This window comes from Polyodon spathula, chromosome 12 (genome assembly GCF_017654505.1).
Source record: "Polyodon spathula isolate WHYD16114869_AA chromosome 12, ASM1765450v1, whole genome shotgun sequence".
NCBI lineage: Eukaryota > Metazoa > Chordata > Actinopteri > Acipenseriformes > Polyodontidae > Polyodon > Polyodon spathula.
Window position 1 is genome coordinate 13,151,536 of NC_054545.1, and position 23,682 is coordinate 13,175,217.

Below are 23,682 nucleotides of genomic sequence, written 5' to 3' on the forward strand. Positions count from 1 at the left end.
TGTATAAGCCCCAACACTGTGACATGTCCCCACTCTACCATCCTTTAACCCCAGTCATGCATTTTAAAACATTTGATTCACTTATTCATAATAAAAGACAATATTGCTATATTACCCTGTAAGGTAAACTTTCGTAGTTTTCAAAGCTTTTGTTTGAATAAAATAATGTGCTGGTGAATCTGAATTAACAAGACAGGAAGTCAAACTAATACATCTTCTTTAAGTTTTATGAGGGGGGGTTCAGAGGAGGCAGATCTTTTCACTGCCCCTTAGCTATCGGATTTCTGTAAATTGCACTGTATGGCATAGGAACAGCTGTTAAGAAGGTTAGCTGGGATTTACCATCATAGAGTTTCACATGTTAAACATATAAATTAGTGACTTCTAAACTTTGAGAACATTTTAATAGAAGGCTGCATATTTTTCCAAAAGTGAGTCATTTATACGGGAGTTAATCTTTAAATTGCATTAAAGAAATGAAATGACACAGACCTGGTTTCAACATCTCCATGGTGCCTGTACTGTTGGTTTCGTAGCCAGAGGTATTATTAGGAACTGCACAGTATATATTAGGTCGTAGTCTGGAAACCTTTGTCAGTAAAGTTTTGTTAAGGAAGCCCGTTTTGTTTAGTTAAATCAAGTTAATTAACCTGTTTTCCAACTGTGCCACACGCACACATGCACACACATGCACACACACACACATACACACGCATACTACATGGTGAATAAGTTACATCTGTTGTTTCAGACTTGGGATGCTAACAGTAAATATTATAATGTGTCCTACAGCAGCCAGTTCTGTAGGGTGTTGCACACTGTAGGGTCAGTGAGCTTTCAACCCTCGTCCTCAAGTACCTCAAACATTCTAGGTTTTAGTTTCAATCAGTTGTCTTTTTTAATTTGTATTGCAGTCTGGTGATGCAGGTAGACTACAGCAATCACTCTGACTACACAGTATTTAATCTTTCTGTAAGCGTTGTCTTATGTGCGTTGGAAAACAATGCATACTTACACAAATAGTGTCAATTGAAACAAAAACCTGAACTACTTGAGGGACAGCCTTGGGGAACATTAATGTGTGTTACATAATAAAGTGGATTAATCAGTTTATGATTCCAGGATATATATTTTTGGTGTGGGAACTGTAGGGTATTTCATCAGTATGTTTTTTACTTTTATTTAGAAAGGTACGGAATTTCAATCTATATTTATATTTAATTAAAAATTACTGTATTTGTCTTGACATTTCCATTTTATAGTAAATATATTACTGATGGACGGTACATGTATGTATTATTTGACTACAGTTTAGTATAGCATATATTTCTTAAATATTTATTCTTTCAATATATGTTTTTTAGTGTGTGGATAACAATATAAAAGAAAATTTATATATAGATATATATATATATATAGATATATATATATAATATTATATATATATATATATATATATATATATATACACACACACATATAGGATTTGAGTAGGGGGTGATAACACTGCATCTTTCATTTTTCATGCATTAGAAAGTAAAAATTAAATGTAAAAAAAATTTATTAAGATCACACATGATGTAAATTTCATTCTAAAGTTAAAAAATTAAAAGTAATTTCAGTTTTACCATTTTGAGGAACTAAATATCAGAAGAGTAATATATATATATATATATATATATATATATATATATATATATACACACACACACACACATTATATATATATATATATATATATATATATATATATATATATATATATATTATATATATATATATTCAAATACATTTTAAAAGCTTCAAAAGGTGCTCTGGTTGTATATGTTTTAAGCGATTTAAACCTGATAATAAGTTAAAACATTCCATTTGTATTGTTTTAAAACTTATTGTAGCCGTGGGGCTGACAAAATTGTTCCTTCGTATATCCCTTCTTGGGAATACTGTTTCCAAATGTGCATTTATTTAAAAAATGCACACTTTACATAAACAATTCAAGCTACATGATTATTATGGTTTAATTCCTCTTCACTGTTTTACTGCTAACTTAATTCTCATGTTAGCCGACTGACAGGCTATAATTATGATTATGTCACTATCTGATGTCACCACCCGATTTAATTTCATTCCACATCCCCAAGGTCTGTCCATTTCCTATGTTTTTAAACAGAAATGGATTGTCTAATTAATTTAAGAACAGCTCTCTGTGTAAAATGATGCCTTGAATTGACCATTTTTCCCGCACAGGGAAAGCTTCAGTCATTCTTTATATGCCCATTGGCCGTTCCGGTTGTTTCCACGGCAGCAGCAGGATCGGTCTTCTCGTCAAAGCGAAGCCTGAGGGTGTTTCTGATGACGAGCTGTTCGACGATCAAGGAAGCACAGAACCAGGGCAGGCAGTACTCCAGGGTGATCAGGCCCATGAAGTCATAGTCAAAATCAGTGTAGTCCCATGGGCAGGCATTGAACTGGCGCAGGATGAAGCCTGTGAGGAACTCCCAGGAGTAGGTCCAGAGCGTATAGATGAGGCAGCGAATCAGGATGTGGCAGCGGTCCTTGAGCTGCAGGTACATGCGCTCTATGATCAGGATGGAGGTGCCATAGATGAAGAGGGCCCAGACGCTGGTGACGCCCGGGAACTTCCAGTTGAAGTTGACTACAAATTCCCAGGCAGCAGTGAACATCACCTCACAAAAGTAACCATGGATGGCGTAGAGGTACCAGCGCGAGAGTACTGTCAGGGGTTCGGCAGCAGCCATCTTACTGGACAGGCGGGGGGAGGACAGGGAGGGGATGTGAAGCTAGGGAGCTTAGGTCCATGAGAGAAAGAGAGAGAAAAAGATGACTGGTTATTAGACAAAGGACGGCTTTGGAAGACAAAACAGTAAAAATGTTACAAACTGAAAATCTGTTGTTTTCTTTTAATTACAGACTTAAAAAACGTTGTATCCTCATTATATCAAGTACTTATGAATCCAATGAGTTTACAAGGAACATATTAAATTAAAAGCAGCAAGGCTCAAACACCCCCCAGTTTACCAAAGCCATCTTCACTAATCAACTTACTGTGCTCCTTCCTCTTAACCAACCTCCCTCACAACATGGAAAAGAACATAGCTCTGGTACTATGCATGCAATTTTAAACAAAAACAGGAAGCAGAACCTCTCATGTCACATTCTGTGTAATCTTGACACAGCGTGTGCTGTTTGTTCCATCCTTGAGGTTTGTGGTTGGTACATTTCCTGTATGTTCAGCTAACGGCAGTGCCTAGCAACATGCAGCTGAAATGCTTTCAGGGCAATGAGCACCTTGAATTGTTTTATTACTGTTTATTACATCTTTTTAAATTAATTTTTTACTGATTGCAACCCTTATGGTTCACAAGCTTGTCTTGGGTTAGCTGAGACAAAGTCATAAACAACAGAACTAATCAGTTTACATCTCAACTGTTCAAACCAAACATTTTACAATATAACAATACAGTACTGTATATGCTACTGTATCCCTTCATTTTATATATACTTCTTTAGTTTATTTGTTATCTTACTGACAGATACCGGTAGATTACATTAACTTACAGTTTGGATGTTATGGATATTAACCTAGGGTACTGTAGGCAAAGCCTGGGGTAGGGTGTGTGGCCCTGACAACAAGCAGGATTACAAATCATATCTAAGCAGCCTGTCAACACCCATCATATTCATATCAGTGGCAGTTTGCTTGTATTTGATTTGTATTCAAATCAGTTGTGCCTGGCACTATCTCTGCTTACTCTGAAAAGAACTGTAATAAGTAACATTTACAACAATGAAAACAATGCCTCATTTGTTACAACATTTCCAAGAGAATAAACTCTTTTTATGAATAAAGCTTTTTGTAAGGGAAATAACTACATTTGGGCCTATTAACCCCTTGCTTCAAAGTGTGTATTGATATATTATATATACAAACATTAACTCGAAATTGTTTAGCAACAATAAGCCTGCTGGATAATTAATGTAATCTTCTAATAGTACTGGAATACCTTTTGTTCAATATCCTGTAAGTTACAGTTAAGCAACTAAAGGCCAAATGGCACTATTGTCATCAACAAGAGCAACTAGTAAAGGCTGCTATTCCTTTATTAAAACCCAGCCTTCCTCAGCTCAGATTGCTGTCAATGGGAGGGTAAAATCTTGGGTTGCTCCTGTTGTCAAGGCAATGGTAGGATGTTCTAGGAGAGACAATAGCACCTCTTGTGATCTGAATAAACCCGAGGTTGGGAATTTTCTGAGATGTGGGGGGGGCCATTAAAACTGTATTCTATATAATATGTATACATGTGTGGACATACAAAATCAAACCATAAATAACACTTGATTTACTTCCTAGGTTCCATTTAAATCGACCTTTATTAAAAAATGCCCCATTTCTGTTAGCTTTAACCTTTCTACGTTCGTCAGTTTAAAGCTTTAAGCTTAAGCATACAAAAGGGACATATTTTCAAAATGATTACGCCAGCCTTTACTTCTTGAAACAAGGAAAATTCCAGATTAATGTTGAAAACCTCGAGAGAGGTTTCATGACAAAGACATGAAAAAAAATGTGTGTGTGTGTGTGTGTGTGTGTGTGTGTCAGTAATGGAAAGGTGGCCGTGTAAATTATGAATCCGATGTTACAGCTGGAATTAATTATCCCACTCTCTTTGACACTCACGTGGCTGGCGGAAGCACAGAGGCTCAGGGGATTTGGCATTTCTGTATTTAATCAAAAGACAAAGGAAAAACCTGAGTGGAGGGGGAAATTAGCCCCTGCCCATGTACTATGGCTACAACCCTGTCTAAATTGCATGTCTAAAGTCAGAATTTGTTATTTCAGACTGATGGCTTTCCAAAACCAACATGGACCAGATCAACCACAGCATGTCACACAGACCTCCACCTTTTCCTTAGAAAACTATGTGCAATTAACAATTAGGCTAAGACTAATAACAGTGCAGAAAGGGAACGGCTCATCTCTAATTTAGTTAACTAAACATTCGCTGGTTTAAACTTATTATCCTGTGAAAATGTACAGATTGATTTCATGAAGCTTTTTTGAAATCACTAATTAATCAGAATTATGTATCATTTAATCAATAAATGTTTACAGATTTCAATTATACCTTTAAGAAAATAAATTTAAAAAAAATCTTGTGACACCTTCTCCCAAAGTAGGTGAACAGCAAAATAATTTTTTTCATTCAAAGCATTTTCCTGCTCTGTGACTGTATACTGTATTAAATGTTGTTGCATTGCTATATGATTAATACAGTCTTCATTCAGTTTCTCTGCATTCTATCAAAAGAAATATAGTACAGCCTCATTTATCTGCACTCCATTCATCCGTGACTTCAATTATCAGCGGCTCCCTGGCGAGTTTTATCTCTGAAATACAATACATTATTGGTAATGTAGATGTAATGAGCAGTGCACAAACACACACATAAAGACGCATACATCAGTCTAACCTGTGGAGTCGACGCCAAAACAGCTGAGTAAAGGATTCTGTAAAATGTGTTCTCCTGAGGCAGTTATTTAGTGAAGCCCAGCAAACCAGCCTCACTGAAACAAAAGACTATGGTGGACTTTGTCGAGGTTCAAAAGAACGAACTGCAGCAGTGAATTGTTTAAAAAAGCTATTACGAAACAAAACAATAAAAAATTACTTCTGTTGGTATATATTTTGTTGAAATGTAAGACACGTAGAAATTACACAGCAGGCTTGTGTATTTAGTTTTACAGTAAAAAAAAAAAAAAATTGTATTTTTTTTTTTAAATCCTAGAAAACTAGCAACACTTAGCTACCATTATTTAATATTAATGCATGGAATAAATTAGTGATAATGCCATGTGATATTTCTAGCTGCTAGCCACATGACTTAGTTTGCAGGAAAATTGTGAGCTCTGGTTGGCTGAATAGCTTATTCCCGTCATAAAATGTCTTATGGTCTTGTAGATTTGTAGTATTTTTTTTTTTTTAGTATATTTTTATTATTATTATTATTATTATTATTATTATTATTATTATTATTATTATTATTATTATTTATTATTTTTTTTGGTAACAGAAAAAGCCAGGGAAACAGTTTTCAAAAGATTTTGCTAGAAGTATCACTGTTAAAGTAAACTTTTCAATTTTAAAACATTCTTCTGTCTTTGTAATATATTGTATTGCATACATCTCTGGTAAATGCTCATTTGGTTTACAGTACTAGTTTCTGTATTTTACTCATGCATTCTTGTCACCCGCAATGACACCTCATCTACCCGCGGATTTCCCACATCCGTTGACCTATGTCCGCCCAAGCGCGTGGATAAACAGAGTTCCACTGTACCACTGTTGCATTTCTTATAGATTTAAAATTCTTATTTACAGATGTTTGAATCCACATTTATCTGACAGTAGTTGTCAATTATGGTTTCAGGACTGTCCATTTCCTGTGACAGTGCTTGGTATAACCGGTTTTGTGGTTTACTGTGGTTCAGATACATTAGTTAATGCTACGTTGGTGTCCTATTCAAAGGAAATTGTAATTCCCATTTGAACAACTTCTGTTTATTCAACACCCTGCACAAAACATGTCTCAAGAACTAATTTTTCTCGCCTAGCTTTACACTTGGACATTCCAACCACTTCTACCTGACTCTCAAACACCATCATTACTGCCGTTACACCCTTGAATTTTTCAAGCTGAGATGTCAGAAAGTGTTAAATAATAATGCTGGCTTCTAAACAAAGAGATTATACTTTCAGCCTTCGCAAAGTGTCTGAGGAAGAATATTTCACAAGGCTCCTACATAAAAATAGCTTTGTACGCACGTGGATTATCGCTGCTGAAATATAATCATGATAAAACTCGCACCAACACATAAAAAAAAAAAACAGAAAAAGCACTGCAAAGAACGGAAGAAAGTGTAGGTAAAGACACGCAGGTTTAGCGGCATAACATGTATTAAGGTGACCTCTGCTGTCAGTGAAGCATCATTATGATTTTATTACAATGCTGCCTAATAAAAGCTACAGTAACACACTGTACTATATTGTCATCTGTATAACAGTTCAGGGGCAATGAATCTGTAAATTTGTGTACTGCATACACTGTTATAAATGAAGTTATTTCCAAATCTAATCCTCTATTTAAAAGGCTGGAGACTTTAGATTTAAAAAGAAAAATATAGAATTGCTATACCTTTGAAACCATCCCTTTATCTTTCAATTACCTGAATTTCTACAGCCATAACTGTTGCTTGTTTTTAGTAGAGATTTATAATTAGCCATTAATAAATGTTTTAATAACTCCTTACAATTGATTAGTTGGCACCATTTGTGGTTATATGGGCATCTGGAGGTACAGAACAGTAAGTCTGTGTAAAATCTGCCGTTCATTTTTCAAGGCCATGTGTATGCTGTGTTACTATGTGTTGGCTACATCCTAAACATTTCTTTCTAAAAACATCCACAATACATAACCCAGCTTTTTCTCAGTTCACTACCCCTGTTCACTATCACTGATAGAAAAGCATGTTCCAGTTACTGTAAATGGATGTTTTCTTACATTAATGACAACCCCTCCCAATGACGCTCAAGTCTTAAAACTGGGAGGCTGATGTGTGGTAAGATAGTCAGTTGACTGATTAAAAAGCCTTCCACCTGTTTGAACTACGGTTCTTAGTGTGTGAGGTCAGAACTTCACAACATGGGTGTAAATCTTGTGGAGTAGGAAGTGACCAGGCAAAAAGATGGCCACATTACCTACCTAGTCCATAGAAGAAGAAAAAAACACTTTATTCCAGACCAAGTCATATCCTGTCTGCGTTAATTAAACACATTTATAAGTCTGGCCCCAATCAATATGAGATTGAGATATATATATATATAATGGTCTCACTAATGGAACTTACTTTTTCCCCTGAAGATGCTCTGAAAGCCGACTCTCTCCACTTTCTGTGTCCTCTAACACGATAAGGTGTTGTGATAGACAATGTAAAGCCTGTGTTGACCTTGCCAGGGTAAAGAGCAGGGGAGCTAAAGCGCCCTTGCAGTATTTTTATCCACAAACCGAGAGGCCCCTAGAGGAACCATTGGCTTTCAAGAGCTTTCTTCAGTTGATTCACGGGGTTTGATTTCACATAATGCATGGAGTTTGATTTCACCACATAATACCAAGTCCCTCCCCTTTTAGGAGTAATCTCTACTTGTTTAGATACTCAGTTCACCCCTTTTGCTCTTACTAGGTGTACACAATTTTCTCCAAGACAACCTGCACAGATTGAGGACACTCAATCATATGTTAAGAAAGTCAAAACGTTTGTCTGACCGAGTTTCTTTTTAGTACTACTGCATACAGTAGTGTGCAAATGTATTAGAACACCTCAAGATTTGCAATTTGTTGAGCTGTGCATATACAAAAAAAAGTATTAATTTACTACAGAAATTATTCATTTTTGGAAACTCATCTTACAGGAAAGTAATTCAATGCTACAAACACAGCTATATCTGAAAGTGTCTTTAATGGTAATATAGAGTGTGGCCACCTTTGGCATCAATAACAGCTTGGCATCTTTTTGGCATTGTGTCTATGTGCTTTCTCCAAAAATGGATGTAATTTGATTCAATTTTTCTTGAAGTTGTATCCATGACATTCTTTTATACAGTTGGTACCTTTGTCAAGCATGGGGTTCAATAAATTATAGAAGCAATGGGTTTCTCTAATAAACGTGCACACTACTCTATCTTAGGAGTATTTAAAGTTACAGCACTAGTAATGGAACTTGGGTGAGTGAATCATAGAATGCAGCTGTGTATCAAATATAAATATTGAATCGTCATTAGGGCAAATTTTATCTGAAAAACATTATTTGCATTTGTTGCTACGTCTTATTCTACTTACTTACTCTACTCTATATGTTGCAGCACAGCAGGGAGGGGGTTAAAATCCTCCATGCCAAAAAAACATGTGTTAATTGTTTTTATTACTGTTTAATAATTTATTTAATGGTTAATTATCACATGCACGTGGCTATTATTGTAAATTAGAGCCAGGTGCAGGGTATTTAAAGAGAGCAGGTAGTCTCTTCAGGGCTGCTGTGTGAAGAGCCTGACTGTGTGTGATCAGTCATATCAACGAAAAAGATACTGTGTGTTCTTTTCCTGTGTGTTTTTCAGCTGGTAAACAGCTTATCTGTCTGGTTTATTGGAATAGGTTCCAGTCTTTGTTTTGTTTTCATTTTTGTTTATTTTGTATTATTAAAAGTGTGCGTCAGCGCTAAACTACAAGTTCATATGTGCTGGGTCTCATTTATAGGGGCCAAACGAACCACTGTGAGTGAGGCCGTGTTACAAAGTAGTGTGAGTTCTGTTGCCCTAGCGCTAAATTAGCACCGGCACAATCCCTTCTCAGCTCCGCACCTTATTAAGCAAGAAAGAGAAAAGCAGCACATTTTTTTGTGATTACTGAAAAGCTGGTGTGTTAACGCTTCAATGTGCTGCGAGGAATAATTAACGGCAAAGAAGATTTGCTTGACCACTGTGGGTGGTGGGCTAGACCAGCAAGGATTACTGAACTCTAAAACCAAGGATTTCAGATTGAAATCTGTGTTGGAATTCTGACTACTTTCACGTTCCCTTTACCCTTGTTTGCCTTTCCATATCACGGCCATTTCCAAATCACATTGCTTGAAAATCGATCTTCCTATGTACATTAGCTTTATCATTAGCAACCAGTTACCAGTTAAACAGACACAACAGTAGTTGTGTTAACAGTGTGAGTTCAAACATTATCCAACTCTTAAGCATTTTGAATTTTACTGTCTCTCACTTGTCAAACTTATGCATGTAGAAGGCTATGTCATGGGATCCACTTGTACTGTGTATACAATACAGATGCTAGTGTTTATAAAGTGGTTCAAATTCCATATTTGTACTACTCAAATTTAGCAAATGTTTGCATTCGCTGCTCAATGGACTTGCCCGGATAAACAGAGTTCCATTTACTCCAAGCAGTTTTAAAATATAGTGCTACAAAACAGGACGTTCGCAAATAAAGTACCAGACATTATCAAATACATAATTTATAAATACAGTCGAATCCCGTTAATCCATGTTTCAATAATTTGTGTTTTGATAATCCGTGTGGTTTAATACAGTACATTATCAAAATGTACAAGTGCAGAAATCATCGGATCTATGTGGAAGCAGGTATTCACGTGCTTTATTAGAGAGGAAATCAGCATTTCTGTGCGGAAGCAGACTGTCATCATTTTATTTAATGGAGTACAGTAAGTGCAAGCCTACTGTATTGTAGTTACTGAAATCAGTGACAATAACAAGCAAAAAGCAGACTTAAGACTCTCTTAGCCTGGCAGTCTGACTATGAAGAGCAGAGACTCAATGACTTTTTTAAACCAGCTCTCTCTGCCTCTGAACAACACTGAATATGTACAGCATATAATTTGACCATTATGGGGACATTATATTTTATTTGTATTATTGCATTTTCTGAGTTTTCAATTAATAGCGCAAGGATTTCCCAAACAGTAAACTAAATTTCTGCTAATCTGTGCTTTTCAGTAATTCAGGCTCAAATCGGTCCCAATCTGCACAGATTAACAGGGGTCTACTGCACAAAATTGTAGCTTTTAAGTGGCAACTAGCCAATCTATGGTACTATTTTAACCTATGGAATTATTTTAACCTTAGTAGTCGTTCTACCTCTTCTAATGTCATGTAACACAGGTTAAAATAATAAATTCCTACCCTAGTATAAAACAGAAGATGATCAAGTAAAATGATACCTGCAGGGGTACAGCCTCTGTGAAGCAAAACTCAGAGGTGTGGGTCCAGCCTGCCCCTGGTGCTTTTGTCAGTGAGGATTCCAGGATTCACAAACTGTTACCTGAAAAAAAGGGAGCAATCTGTTTAGCTGCTAGTTACACATGCAAATGAAGTCCCTAGAAAAACTGATTCAAAAGACTTTATTTTCAGTCTACCCGATTGGAATGGCATCGCCCTGGTTTGGGGCATGTTTTCCACCTGGCAATGCTGTACTGGGGATGGCAACATTCAAGACATTAATGTACTGTATCCTCAATCTCAATCCAACTGAGCATGCCTGGGATGAATTTGAATCACACATCCAATTCTCTGCCTACCGTCTTCCCCTATTGCGTGTGAATATATGCAATATGAATGTGAGCAAGAGAGAGAGAGATTGAGCTTGTGGCATCTCTGCCATATTGAATCAAGTCTGACATCAACGCAAACCAGATATTAGGTACAGGTCCTCATAAAGTGTCCAGGCAGTGTACACAACCCAAGATACTGTAGCTTTCTGCCTGCTGAGGACTGCCGTCTCACAGCCTTCAAGGTATTCTGCAGGACCAGGTGTGAATGCCAACTGAAGAACTTAAACAAATATATATTTCAAATTCTCAGGAGAAACCATTTTCACACCTCTGATGACATGAGCACCTACAACTGATGATTGTGCTTTACCTAAGAATTTGTGATTTACTGTTTGAAGTTAATTCTTCAAGCATTCTTTTAATGTATCCTTAAATGTGTAACCCACTCAGTATTTAAAGTACAGTGCAGTGCCTGCGAGTCCTGTGATTTCTTTCTGAATAGCTATGACAGTTCAAGTTTTCTTACACAGAGCAAAGCCTAACTTCACATTTACAGCACGTCCCTTTTTTGGTTTCCAGAGCAGACCTACACACACATAAAAAAAGGAATTTACTTTATTCTTAACCAGTCTGTGAAGGGAACAAGGGCCACTAAGACATCTTTCCCAGGCAGTGTGGAGAAACAAAGAACCCCCTTCATTAACAGAGGTAGGTCACAGCAAGGACAGCAAGCTCAGGAATACACAAAGCTCAGATTAAGAGTGTGACTTTTAATGTGCTCTGAAACTCAGAGATGGGAAAAACTGAAACACAAGAATCCAGCCAAACCAAACAGATCTTGAATTGTTGTGCTAGTGTTTGGAAATGTCAATGGGCCTGATTTTACAGTATGGGCAATTTGTTCATGTAATATTTATTATGTATTAGGTAGCCTCAAATTTGCCCTCATTGGACAATACAGGCCAATGTTTTCTAGTATGCTTGTATGGCATCTTTAATGTTATACAGTATAAATAATCTCTACAGTCAAATTAAGCTTTAAAACACCATGACAATGACAGCTGTATCAGTAAATACATCCCTGCATCATCATTTTCAAACGTGTTTAAAATGTTTAATTAAAAAGTTTATATTTTTTTTTTAAATCTAAAGCAAGTGCAATTAACCGTTTACCATTTGATCAATTTAAACCCCTTGTTTTAATCTTAAAAATAACTTCATGAAAACTGTTCTCATCTGCAACTAAACTGCTTGTGTAATTTTATATGCTATAAAATTCTGAGTCTCTGCAAGGGTAGACCCAACATAGCAGCAGGGTTATGCTTTGATAGATAATTATGTGTCACGTGATAGGATGGGGGCTGCAAAAATCAAGGGAATTGTCAGGTTCTGTTCTCTTTGACTGATCTCTCATATGCTGACATTTCGATCACCCCTATAGACAGATGCCTGACCCAGGCATTTATTAATTCAAGGCATCTTGCTTGATAAGCTATTCTCTTGCAGTTCTGGCTGCACAGCACAGAGCACCCTGTGAAGGTGAAGTGTACATCCCTGAGTTACATAAAAGACAGCACTCACACCACATGCAAATTACATGTAAAGACCTTGATAAATCCAGTCCTACATAACACAATTTGCAGCCCCCTTGCTTAACAGATACATATTGATCTGTTCATCCCTCATTCATCATGCCTGTCTGATAAAGGCCTATTGATATTTTTACTAGCCAGAAAGCATTAACCTCACCTGAACTGCTGCCAAGCGGTGCATGATGGGAAGCTTTAACATAACATTTACAGATTTGCAAATACAAAGTAACAGAAAAAAGAACGGTACTGTTCTGAATTGAACTGCTCATTTCAGAATATATATTATCTTACAGTGCAAGATACCATATTAATCTCTGTTCTTGATTCTGTTTAGATCTTTAAATGTTGATTGATAAATCCAAAACTAATAATGTCACCATTTTTTTACCTACCACCAACTCTTCAGTGTAAAGACATGTCTAATTCATAATCACTATAATTATGGAAGCAAGTCTACAGTGCTTACCAGGTAATGCTAGAGTATTACATACCAAATGATTAACGCATGATGACCATTTAAAGACAGCACACTTTTCCAACAATGAATCAGCATGTACTCTATACAGTAATATCTTCTCTGTAATTGAAGGTGTTGGCCATCTGGTTGTTTCAGAACAAGAGACTAACTAAGTGGTTAAATTCCCTCAATACTATTGTAGAGGTGTGTAATGCAGGCAAATGAACAGTGCTTTAAAATGATCTGATTCAAAGGGGGTAGAACACTCAGGGATCGTAATTGATGCCCAGAGGATTAAAATAGCCTACAATAATCAATATGCAGGTAGTTAAATTACTATCCCCTTGTGGATCACTTGGCAGATCCACAAGGTTTTTAACTCCCTGGTTTCCACAGCTAAAACTTGGCACTGGGTACAAGGGTTAACACATGCTGTATGAAAGTAGGAATTAAAAAAAAAAAAAAAGCTGAAACCTTAAATTGTGGGACACACAGGTTCCCATTACAATGGACAGATGTCCACCAGAATGCATAATTTGAGTATTTCTGGGGTTGCAGCTGAAGTATTTGTCACACCAATGGCATTACAATGCAAGAACATGCTGTATAAACTAGTCTCAGTACCAGTGGGCTACTTTATCAAGAGCGTTGCAATATTTTCCCCCACAGTCATTGCTCGTAAAATATTATGGTCAGGATTGTGGCTTACATTTTGCCATCCAACATACTGCATGGACATGTGCAGCAGGACGTTCACACTTCAGTGTTCTAGCATATCAAAGTCATCCTTTTAAATTAATTCTGTTTCCAATGTGAGAATTACATCCAGCATGCCTAATGTCTACATGATGGTCAACAACTGAACCTGTAGACCAAAACCCCTAATATCGATGCTCGCATGCATTTTTACTTTTACTTAGAACTTTAAAGTCTGTTTCAAAGCTTTTTTCTAAATGTCCGCTCTAGTGCACTGACTGCACTGTGTAACAACATTTTTTTATTTATTTTTTTGTTCCTGGGTAGTACGTGTGATTTCATAATTGCTTATGCCTCAAAAGTATAGAAAATGGCTATTATTCCCCACAAACTTTGCTTTTGTGACCAGGACAGTGATATTTCAAAATATCACTATTTCCAAGGGGAAAATGGGCAAATGTGTGTCTTTTCGTTCACATAAAGTCAGAAAAAAACAACATATGAATCCAAATTAACATGTATTTATACTAAAGTAATACAAAGATGACTACAAAAGATTTAGAAGCGAGTAGTTTTTCGAGATTAACAAATATACTGTAAATACAGTATAATTGTAAATCTCGAAAAACTACTCACTTCCAAATCTTTTGCATAAGCAATTACGAACAAAAATTGTGTTACATAGTGTTGTGTAAGGATTATTGCCCACATTGTCAAACAGGTAACACAGCAATAACGATCCATGATGTGGTACAGAACAGAAAAGCCAGAGGTTTTTTTTTTTTGCCCCTTTTTTGTAATATGCAGAAATACACTTCTGGAAGAGGCTCAAGGTTAGCACTGGTAACACAGGCTGCCGTGTACAATCTACATAATGTACATAGCATCTAAAATTAAAACACATTATCCAAGCATTAAATGTTTAGAATGTTGCCTTTCAACCATTTTCAAAAACATTCAAACCAAATACAGATATTACCCTTAGCGTCGCAAACACATTAAGTGTACAGTGTAAGCCAATTTATTTCAGATTCAATATTTCACTTACTTTTCCCAGATACAATTAAATGCTGTATACATTTAGTCTTACAGACAGGCACACTTCGAAGTAAGTGATGGAAGGCTTCTTATGATGGCTTTTCTAAAGTTGAAACATTTTAATCTGAAGTAGAGTTCAGGGACACAGCTGACGGTGTCAACCTTACAAACCGTTTACTGCAGTAGTTTGTTTCTAATTTATGTATTGAGAACTGTGCACTCTCTGTCCAAACAGGAATGTACAAAACAAACAGTGCAGTCTTTTACGAACTGTATTCTGTCTTGTTCTTTCCCTCTCAACCTGGCTATTATAAACCAATATAGTCTGATATTTAATGTACCTAAAGGACCCCTTTTGTCCACCATTTTAGATCTTGTTCTGGAACTCTTCATCTTGACTTTTTCTATGAATCGATAAATCAGTCTTATATCCTACATGAATAATTCAGTAAAATAATAACTTTGACACTAAAATGAAGCATTAAAATATCAAGGCAAAGACAGCTGTTTGGATAAAAAAAGTTTTCAGTGTTCACTTTAATATATTTCTGGTAGTTTCATGTGTATGCTGCCTGAGATCAGCTGGATCATAGTAGATTAGAAAACATCTAAATTATTTACCATACTGTAATGTCACATTCGGTTTGGAATGTTTCATCAACTCATAGCTATGCTTTAAGATGTGTTTTAATTGTAGATGATATATACATTAGATAGATTGTACATGGCAGTCTGTCATACCTGTCAGCTTTTGAAAATGGCGGCGGGGGTGGGGGGTGCAGGTGCATGGGTTACTATGGGAACTTGCCTCCTGCACTGAATGCATGTCTGTCATAGGGCTCCCCTGGGTCCTAAACCTGGCTAGGTACAGACTGGGATTGCAGTAACCACACATCGGCCTTGACTTTTGCAGACATTAAAGAATTGCTGACATAAGGGGGTTTAACAGTGGAGTTTTGAGCAAAATACAGGAGAAAATCTGTCCTGGGAGATGTCCGGGAGAAGGGGCCAAAATCTGGGAGACTCCCGGTGAACACGGGAGAGTTGACAGGTCTGGTCTGTTTGATCGGTACTATCCTTGAGCCTCTCCCAGAAGTGTATTTATGCTTATTACAAAAAAGGGGCAAAAACAGACAGGGCCAGGACAGGACCGTTTTACACTATACTACAATATACTGGCAACAATGGCCAGGCATTGTTTTTAGTATGCATTTGTTTATTCAACCTTATCAAGTTCAATTTATGACCTGCATTTGTCACTGTATGGAGAACTATATTTATTACCTATATGTTCACATTCAGTAATGTGCAGGCATCTCAAGACACGAAGCACAAAGTAAGCAAAGGCCAACAAGATGCTTGGATACATTGTGAAAAGTGTTGAATTTAAATCAAGGGAAGTAATGTTAAAACTGTACAATGCATTAGTAAGACCCCATCTTGAATATTGTGTGCAGTTCTGGTCACCTCGCTATAAAAAAGATATTGCTGCTCTAGAAAGAGTGCAGAAGAACGACCAGAATTATTCCGGGTTTAAAAGGCATGTCATATGCAGACAGGCTAAAAGAATTGAATCTGTTCAGTCTTGAACAAAGAAGACTACGCGGCGACCTAATTCAAGCATTCAAAATACTAAAAGGTATTGACAATGTCGACCCAAGGGACTTTTTCGACCTAAAAAAGAAACAAGAACCAAGGGGTCACAAATAGAGATTAGACAGAGGGGCATTCAGAACAGAAAATAGGAGGCACTTTTACACAGAGAATCGTGAGGGTCTGGAATCAACTCCCCAGTAATGTTGTTGAAGCTGACACCCTGGGATCCTTCAAGAAGCTGCTTGATGAGATTCTGGGATCAATAAGCTACTAACAACCAAACGAGCAAGATGTGCCAAATGGCCTCCTCTGATTTGTAACCTTTCTTATGTTCTTATGTTCTAAAACATTTAAAAGAATAAAAGTACCAGTAACTATTTATTTATTTTTTTAGTATTTGTGTAGGCTTGTGTAAGACTGGTACTGCTGATATTTTGATAACAGTTTGATAACATAACAGCTTTTTGAAATATTTAAAAACAAAATGAAAAAAATAAATAAAACATGGAGAAGTTCACATCTAATCTTCTCTGGCATACCTTGTTTGTAAAGAGGAAGTGAAAGACTCCACCACACAAATGCCTCAATCCCACCAAGCTACTACAATGTCTATGGTCTTTATTACCTACATGATGACTAACTTATAAAACTCAAAGGTCTACTGCTGCTGACATTTGAATTTTTGACTGTTGTGTCTCTGTCTGCAGTGAAGCCTGTAACCTGAGCTCCTAGTGCCAGGAGGCTGACAAGGAAGCATTGCCACCTTAACACTTGATGTGCCTGTGCTGTGTCTGGAACAGTGCCTACAGGAGAGGACCCTTGACTAGGTGGTGTAAGAAACCATAGACAGAGGTGTGCATTGGATTACATTAAAAATGCATAGGGGGGCTGAACTGAAACAAAACTGAAAAAGGGGCAGACTATTTTAAATGTTGTATTCAAATGTACCATAAAGGGAACTGGCAAGTTATATGGTGCTTTTGTTTCAGGCTGAAGATACACGTTCACAGCTAAGCTTAAAGACCCATGAAGTAGTTTAGTATGCCCAATTATTTCACACACACTACCCCCTTTCTCCCTAATTTTGAATTATAGCTCAGGAGAACAGAAAGTGGATGATCTACAAGCTCATGGGCTGAAGAGGACAAGCTACCAGTTTCTAAAGGCCAGCCCTCCATTGGGCCATAACCTGTCAAGGAGAAACAATTTTGCAACACTCCCCGATCCCATCAAAGACCGGCAACACCGCACAGCCAGGACATAAACCTGTGCTCCCCTGACTGTATGACTCACCCAGCACACCACTCAGTCCTGACTTTACCAGGTAGACTCCTCAACAAGTTCCTGTATCAGATGCCTACTATTGTAATTGCGCTGTTTAAAACAGTTGCTGCTTATACTGACAAAGGATTCAATCATCAAGACAGGTTGCATAGTTAGGAAATGTGACAGGGAAGGTATTCATACCTACTATAAAACATGTATTCTTCATTAAAGAACCATTTAGTGAACTACAATGAGCTATGTTGTGCTTTTGGTCTTGTATCACGATACAAACGACATATACCTCTATTAAGATACAATATATAATGTTAACAAATTATACAATATATAATGTTAACAAATTAAACAAGGGACAAGGTCATGCAAAGATCATCCAAACCTGAAAATGTTTTTTGGGGTCTTATTTATGATCCGAACAGTGGCGGATATAAATGCCATTTAAACATTTAAAATATGGTCTTTCATCACACAGTAGCTCTATAATACTGCGAGGGCTAAATGTAGCTATATAATATTGGAATAGCTTATTTGTGCAGTTTTCAAATAACAGCAATTATTAAATGTAAATCAGCATAACAAATGCAAAAAATCACCGTTATCTTTATCACAGTTGTTGTTTATTTTGTTATTTAGTATTTTTTTGTTTTGTTTTAGGAGCTATGATAGAGCCTAAAAACTTCTGAAAACTGACAAAGAAGAATCTAGTCCAGTATTATACAACTGCAGTTAGCCCTCAAAATATTAATGGTTAAGTCAACTCACTGTTACAAGCTCATTAAAGGCATGTGTATGACAGCTACTGTATGACAAAAACATTAATGGCCATAATCTGTATCATCAACAGTATGTACAGAACAGTGTAGAATAAGAATGAGCAATTAAATATTTAATCACAATTGATATACCATTCGCCATAGGGCTATTTGCTTTTTCTTCCCCAAATATGCACTGTGTATTTTTAGATTTTAATATCTTTGGCATGGTAAAATGTTATTCTACCAGTGCTGTCCACGTCGATACTCAGGTAATAGAGTTACAGCATTATAAACTTTTCTGTACTGACTTCCCGGTAGGCTACCTGTTAAGGTATAGTTAAAAGTAAAAGATTCAGAGTTCATCTCTTCCTTAGTCATGATACAGAATTGCACACTAACAAACACAGATTTCAATTTGTGAACATAGTGATAAAATATTCCTTTTTCATTTCCAATACATTTAGAAAATAGCCTGTACGCTGTAACATGGCATGCACAACATACGTTTTGTGTTCCATAGTCCATTGTTGTGAAGGACGATTATACCGTAGTAATAACTGTAAGCGATAAGGCAGGTTATGCTCAAGACACACACACACACACACACACACACACACACACATAGTATATATATATATATATATATATATATATATATATATATATATATATATATATATTATTTTTTTTTTTTTTTTTTCTTAATATGACCAGACAAGGCATCCTCTCTATTTCTGGTATATCCTCTCAGGCTCACTACAGCACCAGCGTGAGCTTCAACTATTCAAACACATACTGCTTTTATCGTATCGGCTTTGTCGTGCCCCAGCTTTATTTATTTAGATTCATCTTCTTGCTCATTGTCCTCCCGTGTTATTCTATTGTAGAGCAAACGCAATGTAATAAATACACGAAACCCGGAAAAGTGAAACGACCTCACGCAATAAAGCACAATTCAAAAGCAAGCATCCTTTCTTAATCATCCTCGTGCAAATTCTATTTACAAATGAATTTCCCTTTTCCGCCCTCCGCTAATGCATTCTACATATCTTAAAATACATCAACATGTATATAGGTCTGACCTATGAAATGACGTTCGCAGTCCAGCTCTGAGTCCCCGGGAAAAACGTTCAAAAGCAAGCTCTCTTCCACCGCTTCACATCCCTGGTGAACCCCCCTCCTGTTCGGCTCTGGGTGAACACTGTTTCACTGCAGTAGCAGCGGCAGCAGCACATGCTCAAAGATACCGCGTTAACCCTTTCCCCTCTGGATTGAAAAGCAACCCCGGGCTCACTTGTATTAAAAAAAGCCACACACACCTGTTTTTTTTTTTTCATTCATTCGTGTGATCGTTCAAACATTCAACTGTAGTTGTTGATGTTGCTCATCTGAGAGTCAGAGAAGCAAGTGCAATGCCTCAGATCAGGTTTTAAATTGGATAATTGTAACGTTGGCACAAACCCTGGCACGGCAATACCGATCGAATTAACAGAATTTGCATACCAAGTTTTTTTGTTTTCTTGTTTTTTTTTCAACATCTTGTCTGTCCAGAGGCAAAATAGATGCTGGTGTAGGCGTGCAATAAATGTATCCATTTTTTATATGGCCCTGAAGGATTTAAAAGTGTATATTGCCATCGTTCTTTTCGGATATTCAGTAGTTGTCACGAAATTGCCAAATAGCACCGGATCCCACATGCAGTATCTTTTTTGTCTGACAGGGGATAATTATACAGTCTTTATAAATAGCATATACAATAATGAAACGCTTTCTTATTTCATGAATCGAATGACAAAAATGCAGTGTAACCATGTAAAATACGACAACTATAAGTAAGAAAATTGCTATTTGTTTCATGTATCTGTTTATTTATTTATTTATTACAGCCCCATACGCTGGATTTGTAGGATGGGTTTGCTGGTATAATCTGCCCCTCAAAGATGTGACTATAGGGATCCTGTTATTGTCTTGGTAAAACAGACTGTTACCTCCTTGTACACTCAAGGCACACCATAGTGTACCACCTAGGACACATTTATGCAGGCGATCCTGTGTAATACGTCCGGCCATATATATTATATATATATATATATATATATATATTAATCTAATAATATATATATATATATTATATATATATATAAACAAGCTGTACATTTTCACCAAAGGGTTTCTAGGTTATTAATGTGATTGGTGTTTTGTATAATATATACTCCTAAATTTAACCGTACAACCCTTGGAGACTTATAGATTACATTTTGTTTTGCATATAGAGAAGTGGTATTCTATATCTACTAATCTAGCATTTTTATATTTTATATAAATCTATTTAATTTAAAGGAGTGTTGTTTCAATACTGCAGCCAGACAGCTAAACTACACACAATCACACTTTTCTTGGTCAGCTGGATGATCATTCTGCCACTGCAGTCTTTAGAGAAGACAAGCTCGAGCAGAGTGAAGGTTTCAGAGCTGCCCAGAGGGAGCTAAATAACATTATTAAGCACAATAACTCTAGATCAGGATGATTTATCTCAAAGTGTCAAGTGAAACAGCTGGAAAGTTAAAGCGTCCTTAACACAGTATGAGAAGATAGTAATAGAGGAGGCTCCACTTAGTAAAAGCACTGCCTTTGGGAGTGGAGGCTGAGCTATGCGAGTTTGGTTCAATTCATGCTTGTGCCTTGTTAAGCCTCGACTGGGTACTGCACTGACACAGGGACTCTGGGTGCAGGCCTGATTTTCAGTCACATGTGAACGCGCAAAGGTGCCTCAAGCCGCACGTGTACTGGGTTGCAGACCTAAATATGTGGGGGCCCTGAGGAGGCCCTGGGCCAGCACAGTAGTGTTAACAGGGTCTTACTAGTGTGGCTCTTCCTGTCCTTGAAGCATATTGACTGGCAATGTGGGGAATCGCTTGTACTAGCCTAGTACTGTGTACAGAGCTCTTAAATCTCCAGTCCTGTCAAACACATTTCATTGACTCCAAAATACATTCAACATTTGCTGTTTTGGTGTGGATGAAATGCATCCACTGCCAGGTAATACACTTGGTTTGAATAGTGGGGAAGGATTGGAAATGTATCAATTGCAAGATTTTAATAGCCTGTACTAGTTCAATGAAAGTATACCCATTGTAGGAAAACAATTTACATATTTACATACACAAACATTGAAGGGACAAGGGTCAATAATATGTGAATTTTGTGAAGTCTTACGTGGGCCCACTTGATCAGTTTTGCACATTTTATGGTCATTTTTTCTACTTTTCAGTATGAGCACCACCTTTAAACAATTTCAGTGTTCAGTGTGTTTTTTTAAGCATTATGAGATGTGATTAAAATTGCTCTCAGTATGTTTCTAGTGGCTTGAAAATGTAAATTTCAGGAAAAATCTAAATAAAAAACAAGCTAAACTTTGGATTTTGTTGTACTAAAACTGCTTCTTTTAAACCTCCCCCCCCCCCCCCCCCCCCCACTTGAGTAGTGACGGTTGGTAGCCAAATCCATGATTTACTAATTAACATATCAGCAGCAGTTAAAATATGCAAGCACACAGTGGTAGTACATTAATTTGCATAGCTCCACTAAAAACAGGCAGGTCAAGTATCAAAAACACTAAGCCATTTTCAAGAGAGGGGGGTTTCAAGTGTTATTAAATAAAAATTGTGAACAGTATTTACTAGTCTTACAGTATCTGCACATGATACATATGCATTCTAAGGCCCTGTAAAAAGAAATGGAAAATGAAATATGTAAGATAATAATTATGGGGCCCCGCCCCTTCATACGGCCTTGGGTTAGGCAACCTGGCGTTAACATTTGGTTCTATGGGAAAAACAGCATAGCTTTGAGCTGAGGTTTAAAGTTATGTATACCACAGAACATTCATATTGGTCATGATCTTTCTAACTACTGATGTACCCACCCCACTGTGGAACAGGACTGGATATTATACTACATGTAGGTTGCTTTACTCTGAATGGCCACTGTGCTGCAAAATTCAAACAATATGACCTTTCTTTATGTGCTATTGCTGTCTAGATGGTGGTCCATTAAGTCAGCGACTAATTTTTTTGTTGTTGTTGCTGAATTTAACTGTTTATTGTTTACAGTACAATGCTACAGAGCTGTAGAAAAGTCAAATGATTGCATTTTATGAATTGCATATTGTCAATGCATTTCTGAAGCAAGCTCTGGGCCAAAAAAAAATGTATTTACACTAATTCTTTCATTAAATATTTAATTTATGACCTCCAACTTTTGCAACAACAGGACATTGCTATTTGCCTTATAGAGTGGTATGGGTGTAGGTAAGGTTCAAGAACATGTGTGTCCCTGCCGTTATTTTTACCTTTGGGGAAGGCTAAACTGTGGAATGGTGTAATAAATAGACACCAGTGATTTTTATTTGAAAGTGACTGTGTGACACCACATCTTAAACTGCATAAATACCACAGAGTACATGTAATTACATAGTTTTTTGTCAGGATGAAGCAGTGTAGTGTTGCACACAGCTTTCACGTGCATTTTTGCTGTGTTAACTATAGTAAAAAGAACACAAATGCTTGTGTACTGTAGTGGGTTCCCTTGGAATGTTAGTCCGGACTGGAGTTGTAACTTTGCCCCAAGATCACATGATTATACCTTGATATACCAACTGGCAGATAACTCCATATACCCTAAGACTGAATAACTAAAACTAAAGAATGATCTAACCATGTTTCAGGACAATTAATTAAGTACTCCTTTTTAGATGTAAAAAACGTACATGTTCCAAATGGATGGACATACAGGCTTGCCTTCATATACCCCCCTTGTTTATCATAATTGCATAAGGTTTTCGATCTGTATTATGAAATGTAAGCATGACATATAGCCAGTTTGATGCACAGACTCACAGATTCTGATACACTTCATACCTTGTGGTAAAGTATATCCTCAGCAAAATGTACCAGACTTACGCAAGCTGTTCTCTTGATACTTAGAAAATTCTTCAGTATATATCAGTGGTATTCAGCACAAGAATAAGACCTGAGGAACATAACACTTAGCTTTTCTGGTCAAATGGGGATTCTGTAGGTCACTTTGTTATCTAGCCTTTGCAAAATAGGGTCTTTTT

At 36.8% G+C, this 23,682-nt stretch overlaps 1 protein-coding gene across 2 annotated transcripts; it reads right to left on the reverse strand.

The window, feature by feature from the left end:
• Positions 1 to 1,815: 1,815 nt before the first annotated feature.
• LOC121324669 (transmembrane protein 229B-like) lies at positions 1,816 to 19,750 on the reverse strand. 2 transcript variants are annotated; one of them, XM_041266778.1, is made up of 3 exons: positions 19,646 to 19,750; positions 10,816 to 10,916; positions 1,816 to 2,809 (listed from the first exon to the last, which is right to left on the reverse strand). In XM_041266778.1, exon 3 carries the CDS (start codon positions 2,757 to 2,759, stop codon positions 2,256 to 2,258), a length of 504 nt encoding a protein of 167 aa, XP_041122712.1. In that variant the 5' UTR covers positions 2,760 to 2,809; positions 10,816 to 10,916; positions 19,646 to 19,750; the 3' UTR covers positions 1,816 to 2,255. The 2 variants fall into 2 exon arrangements, with proteins under 2 accessions (XP_041122712.1, XP_041122713.1); XM_041266779.1 differs by lacking the exons at positions 10,816 to 10,916; positions 19,646 to 19,750 and adding an exon at positions 3,067 to 3,174.
• Positions 19,751 to 23,682: the final 3,932 nt, after the last annotated feature.

Coding starts and splice junctions, on each gene's coding strand:
- LOC121324669 (XM_041266778.1), bottom strand. CDS start 2,759: ATGGCTGCTGCCGAACCCCTGACAGTACTCTCGCGCTGGTACCTCTAC.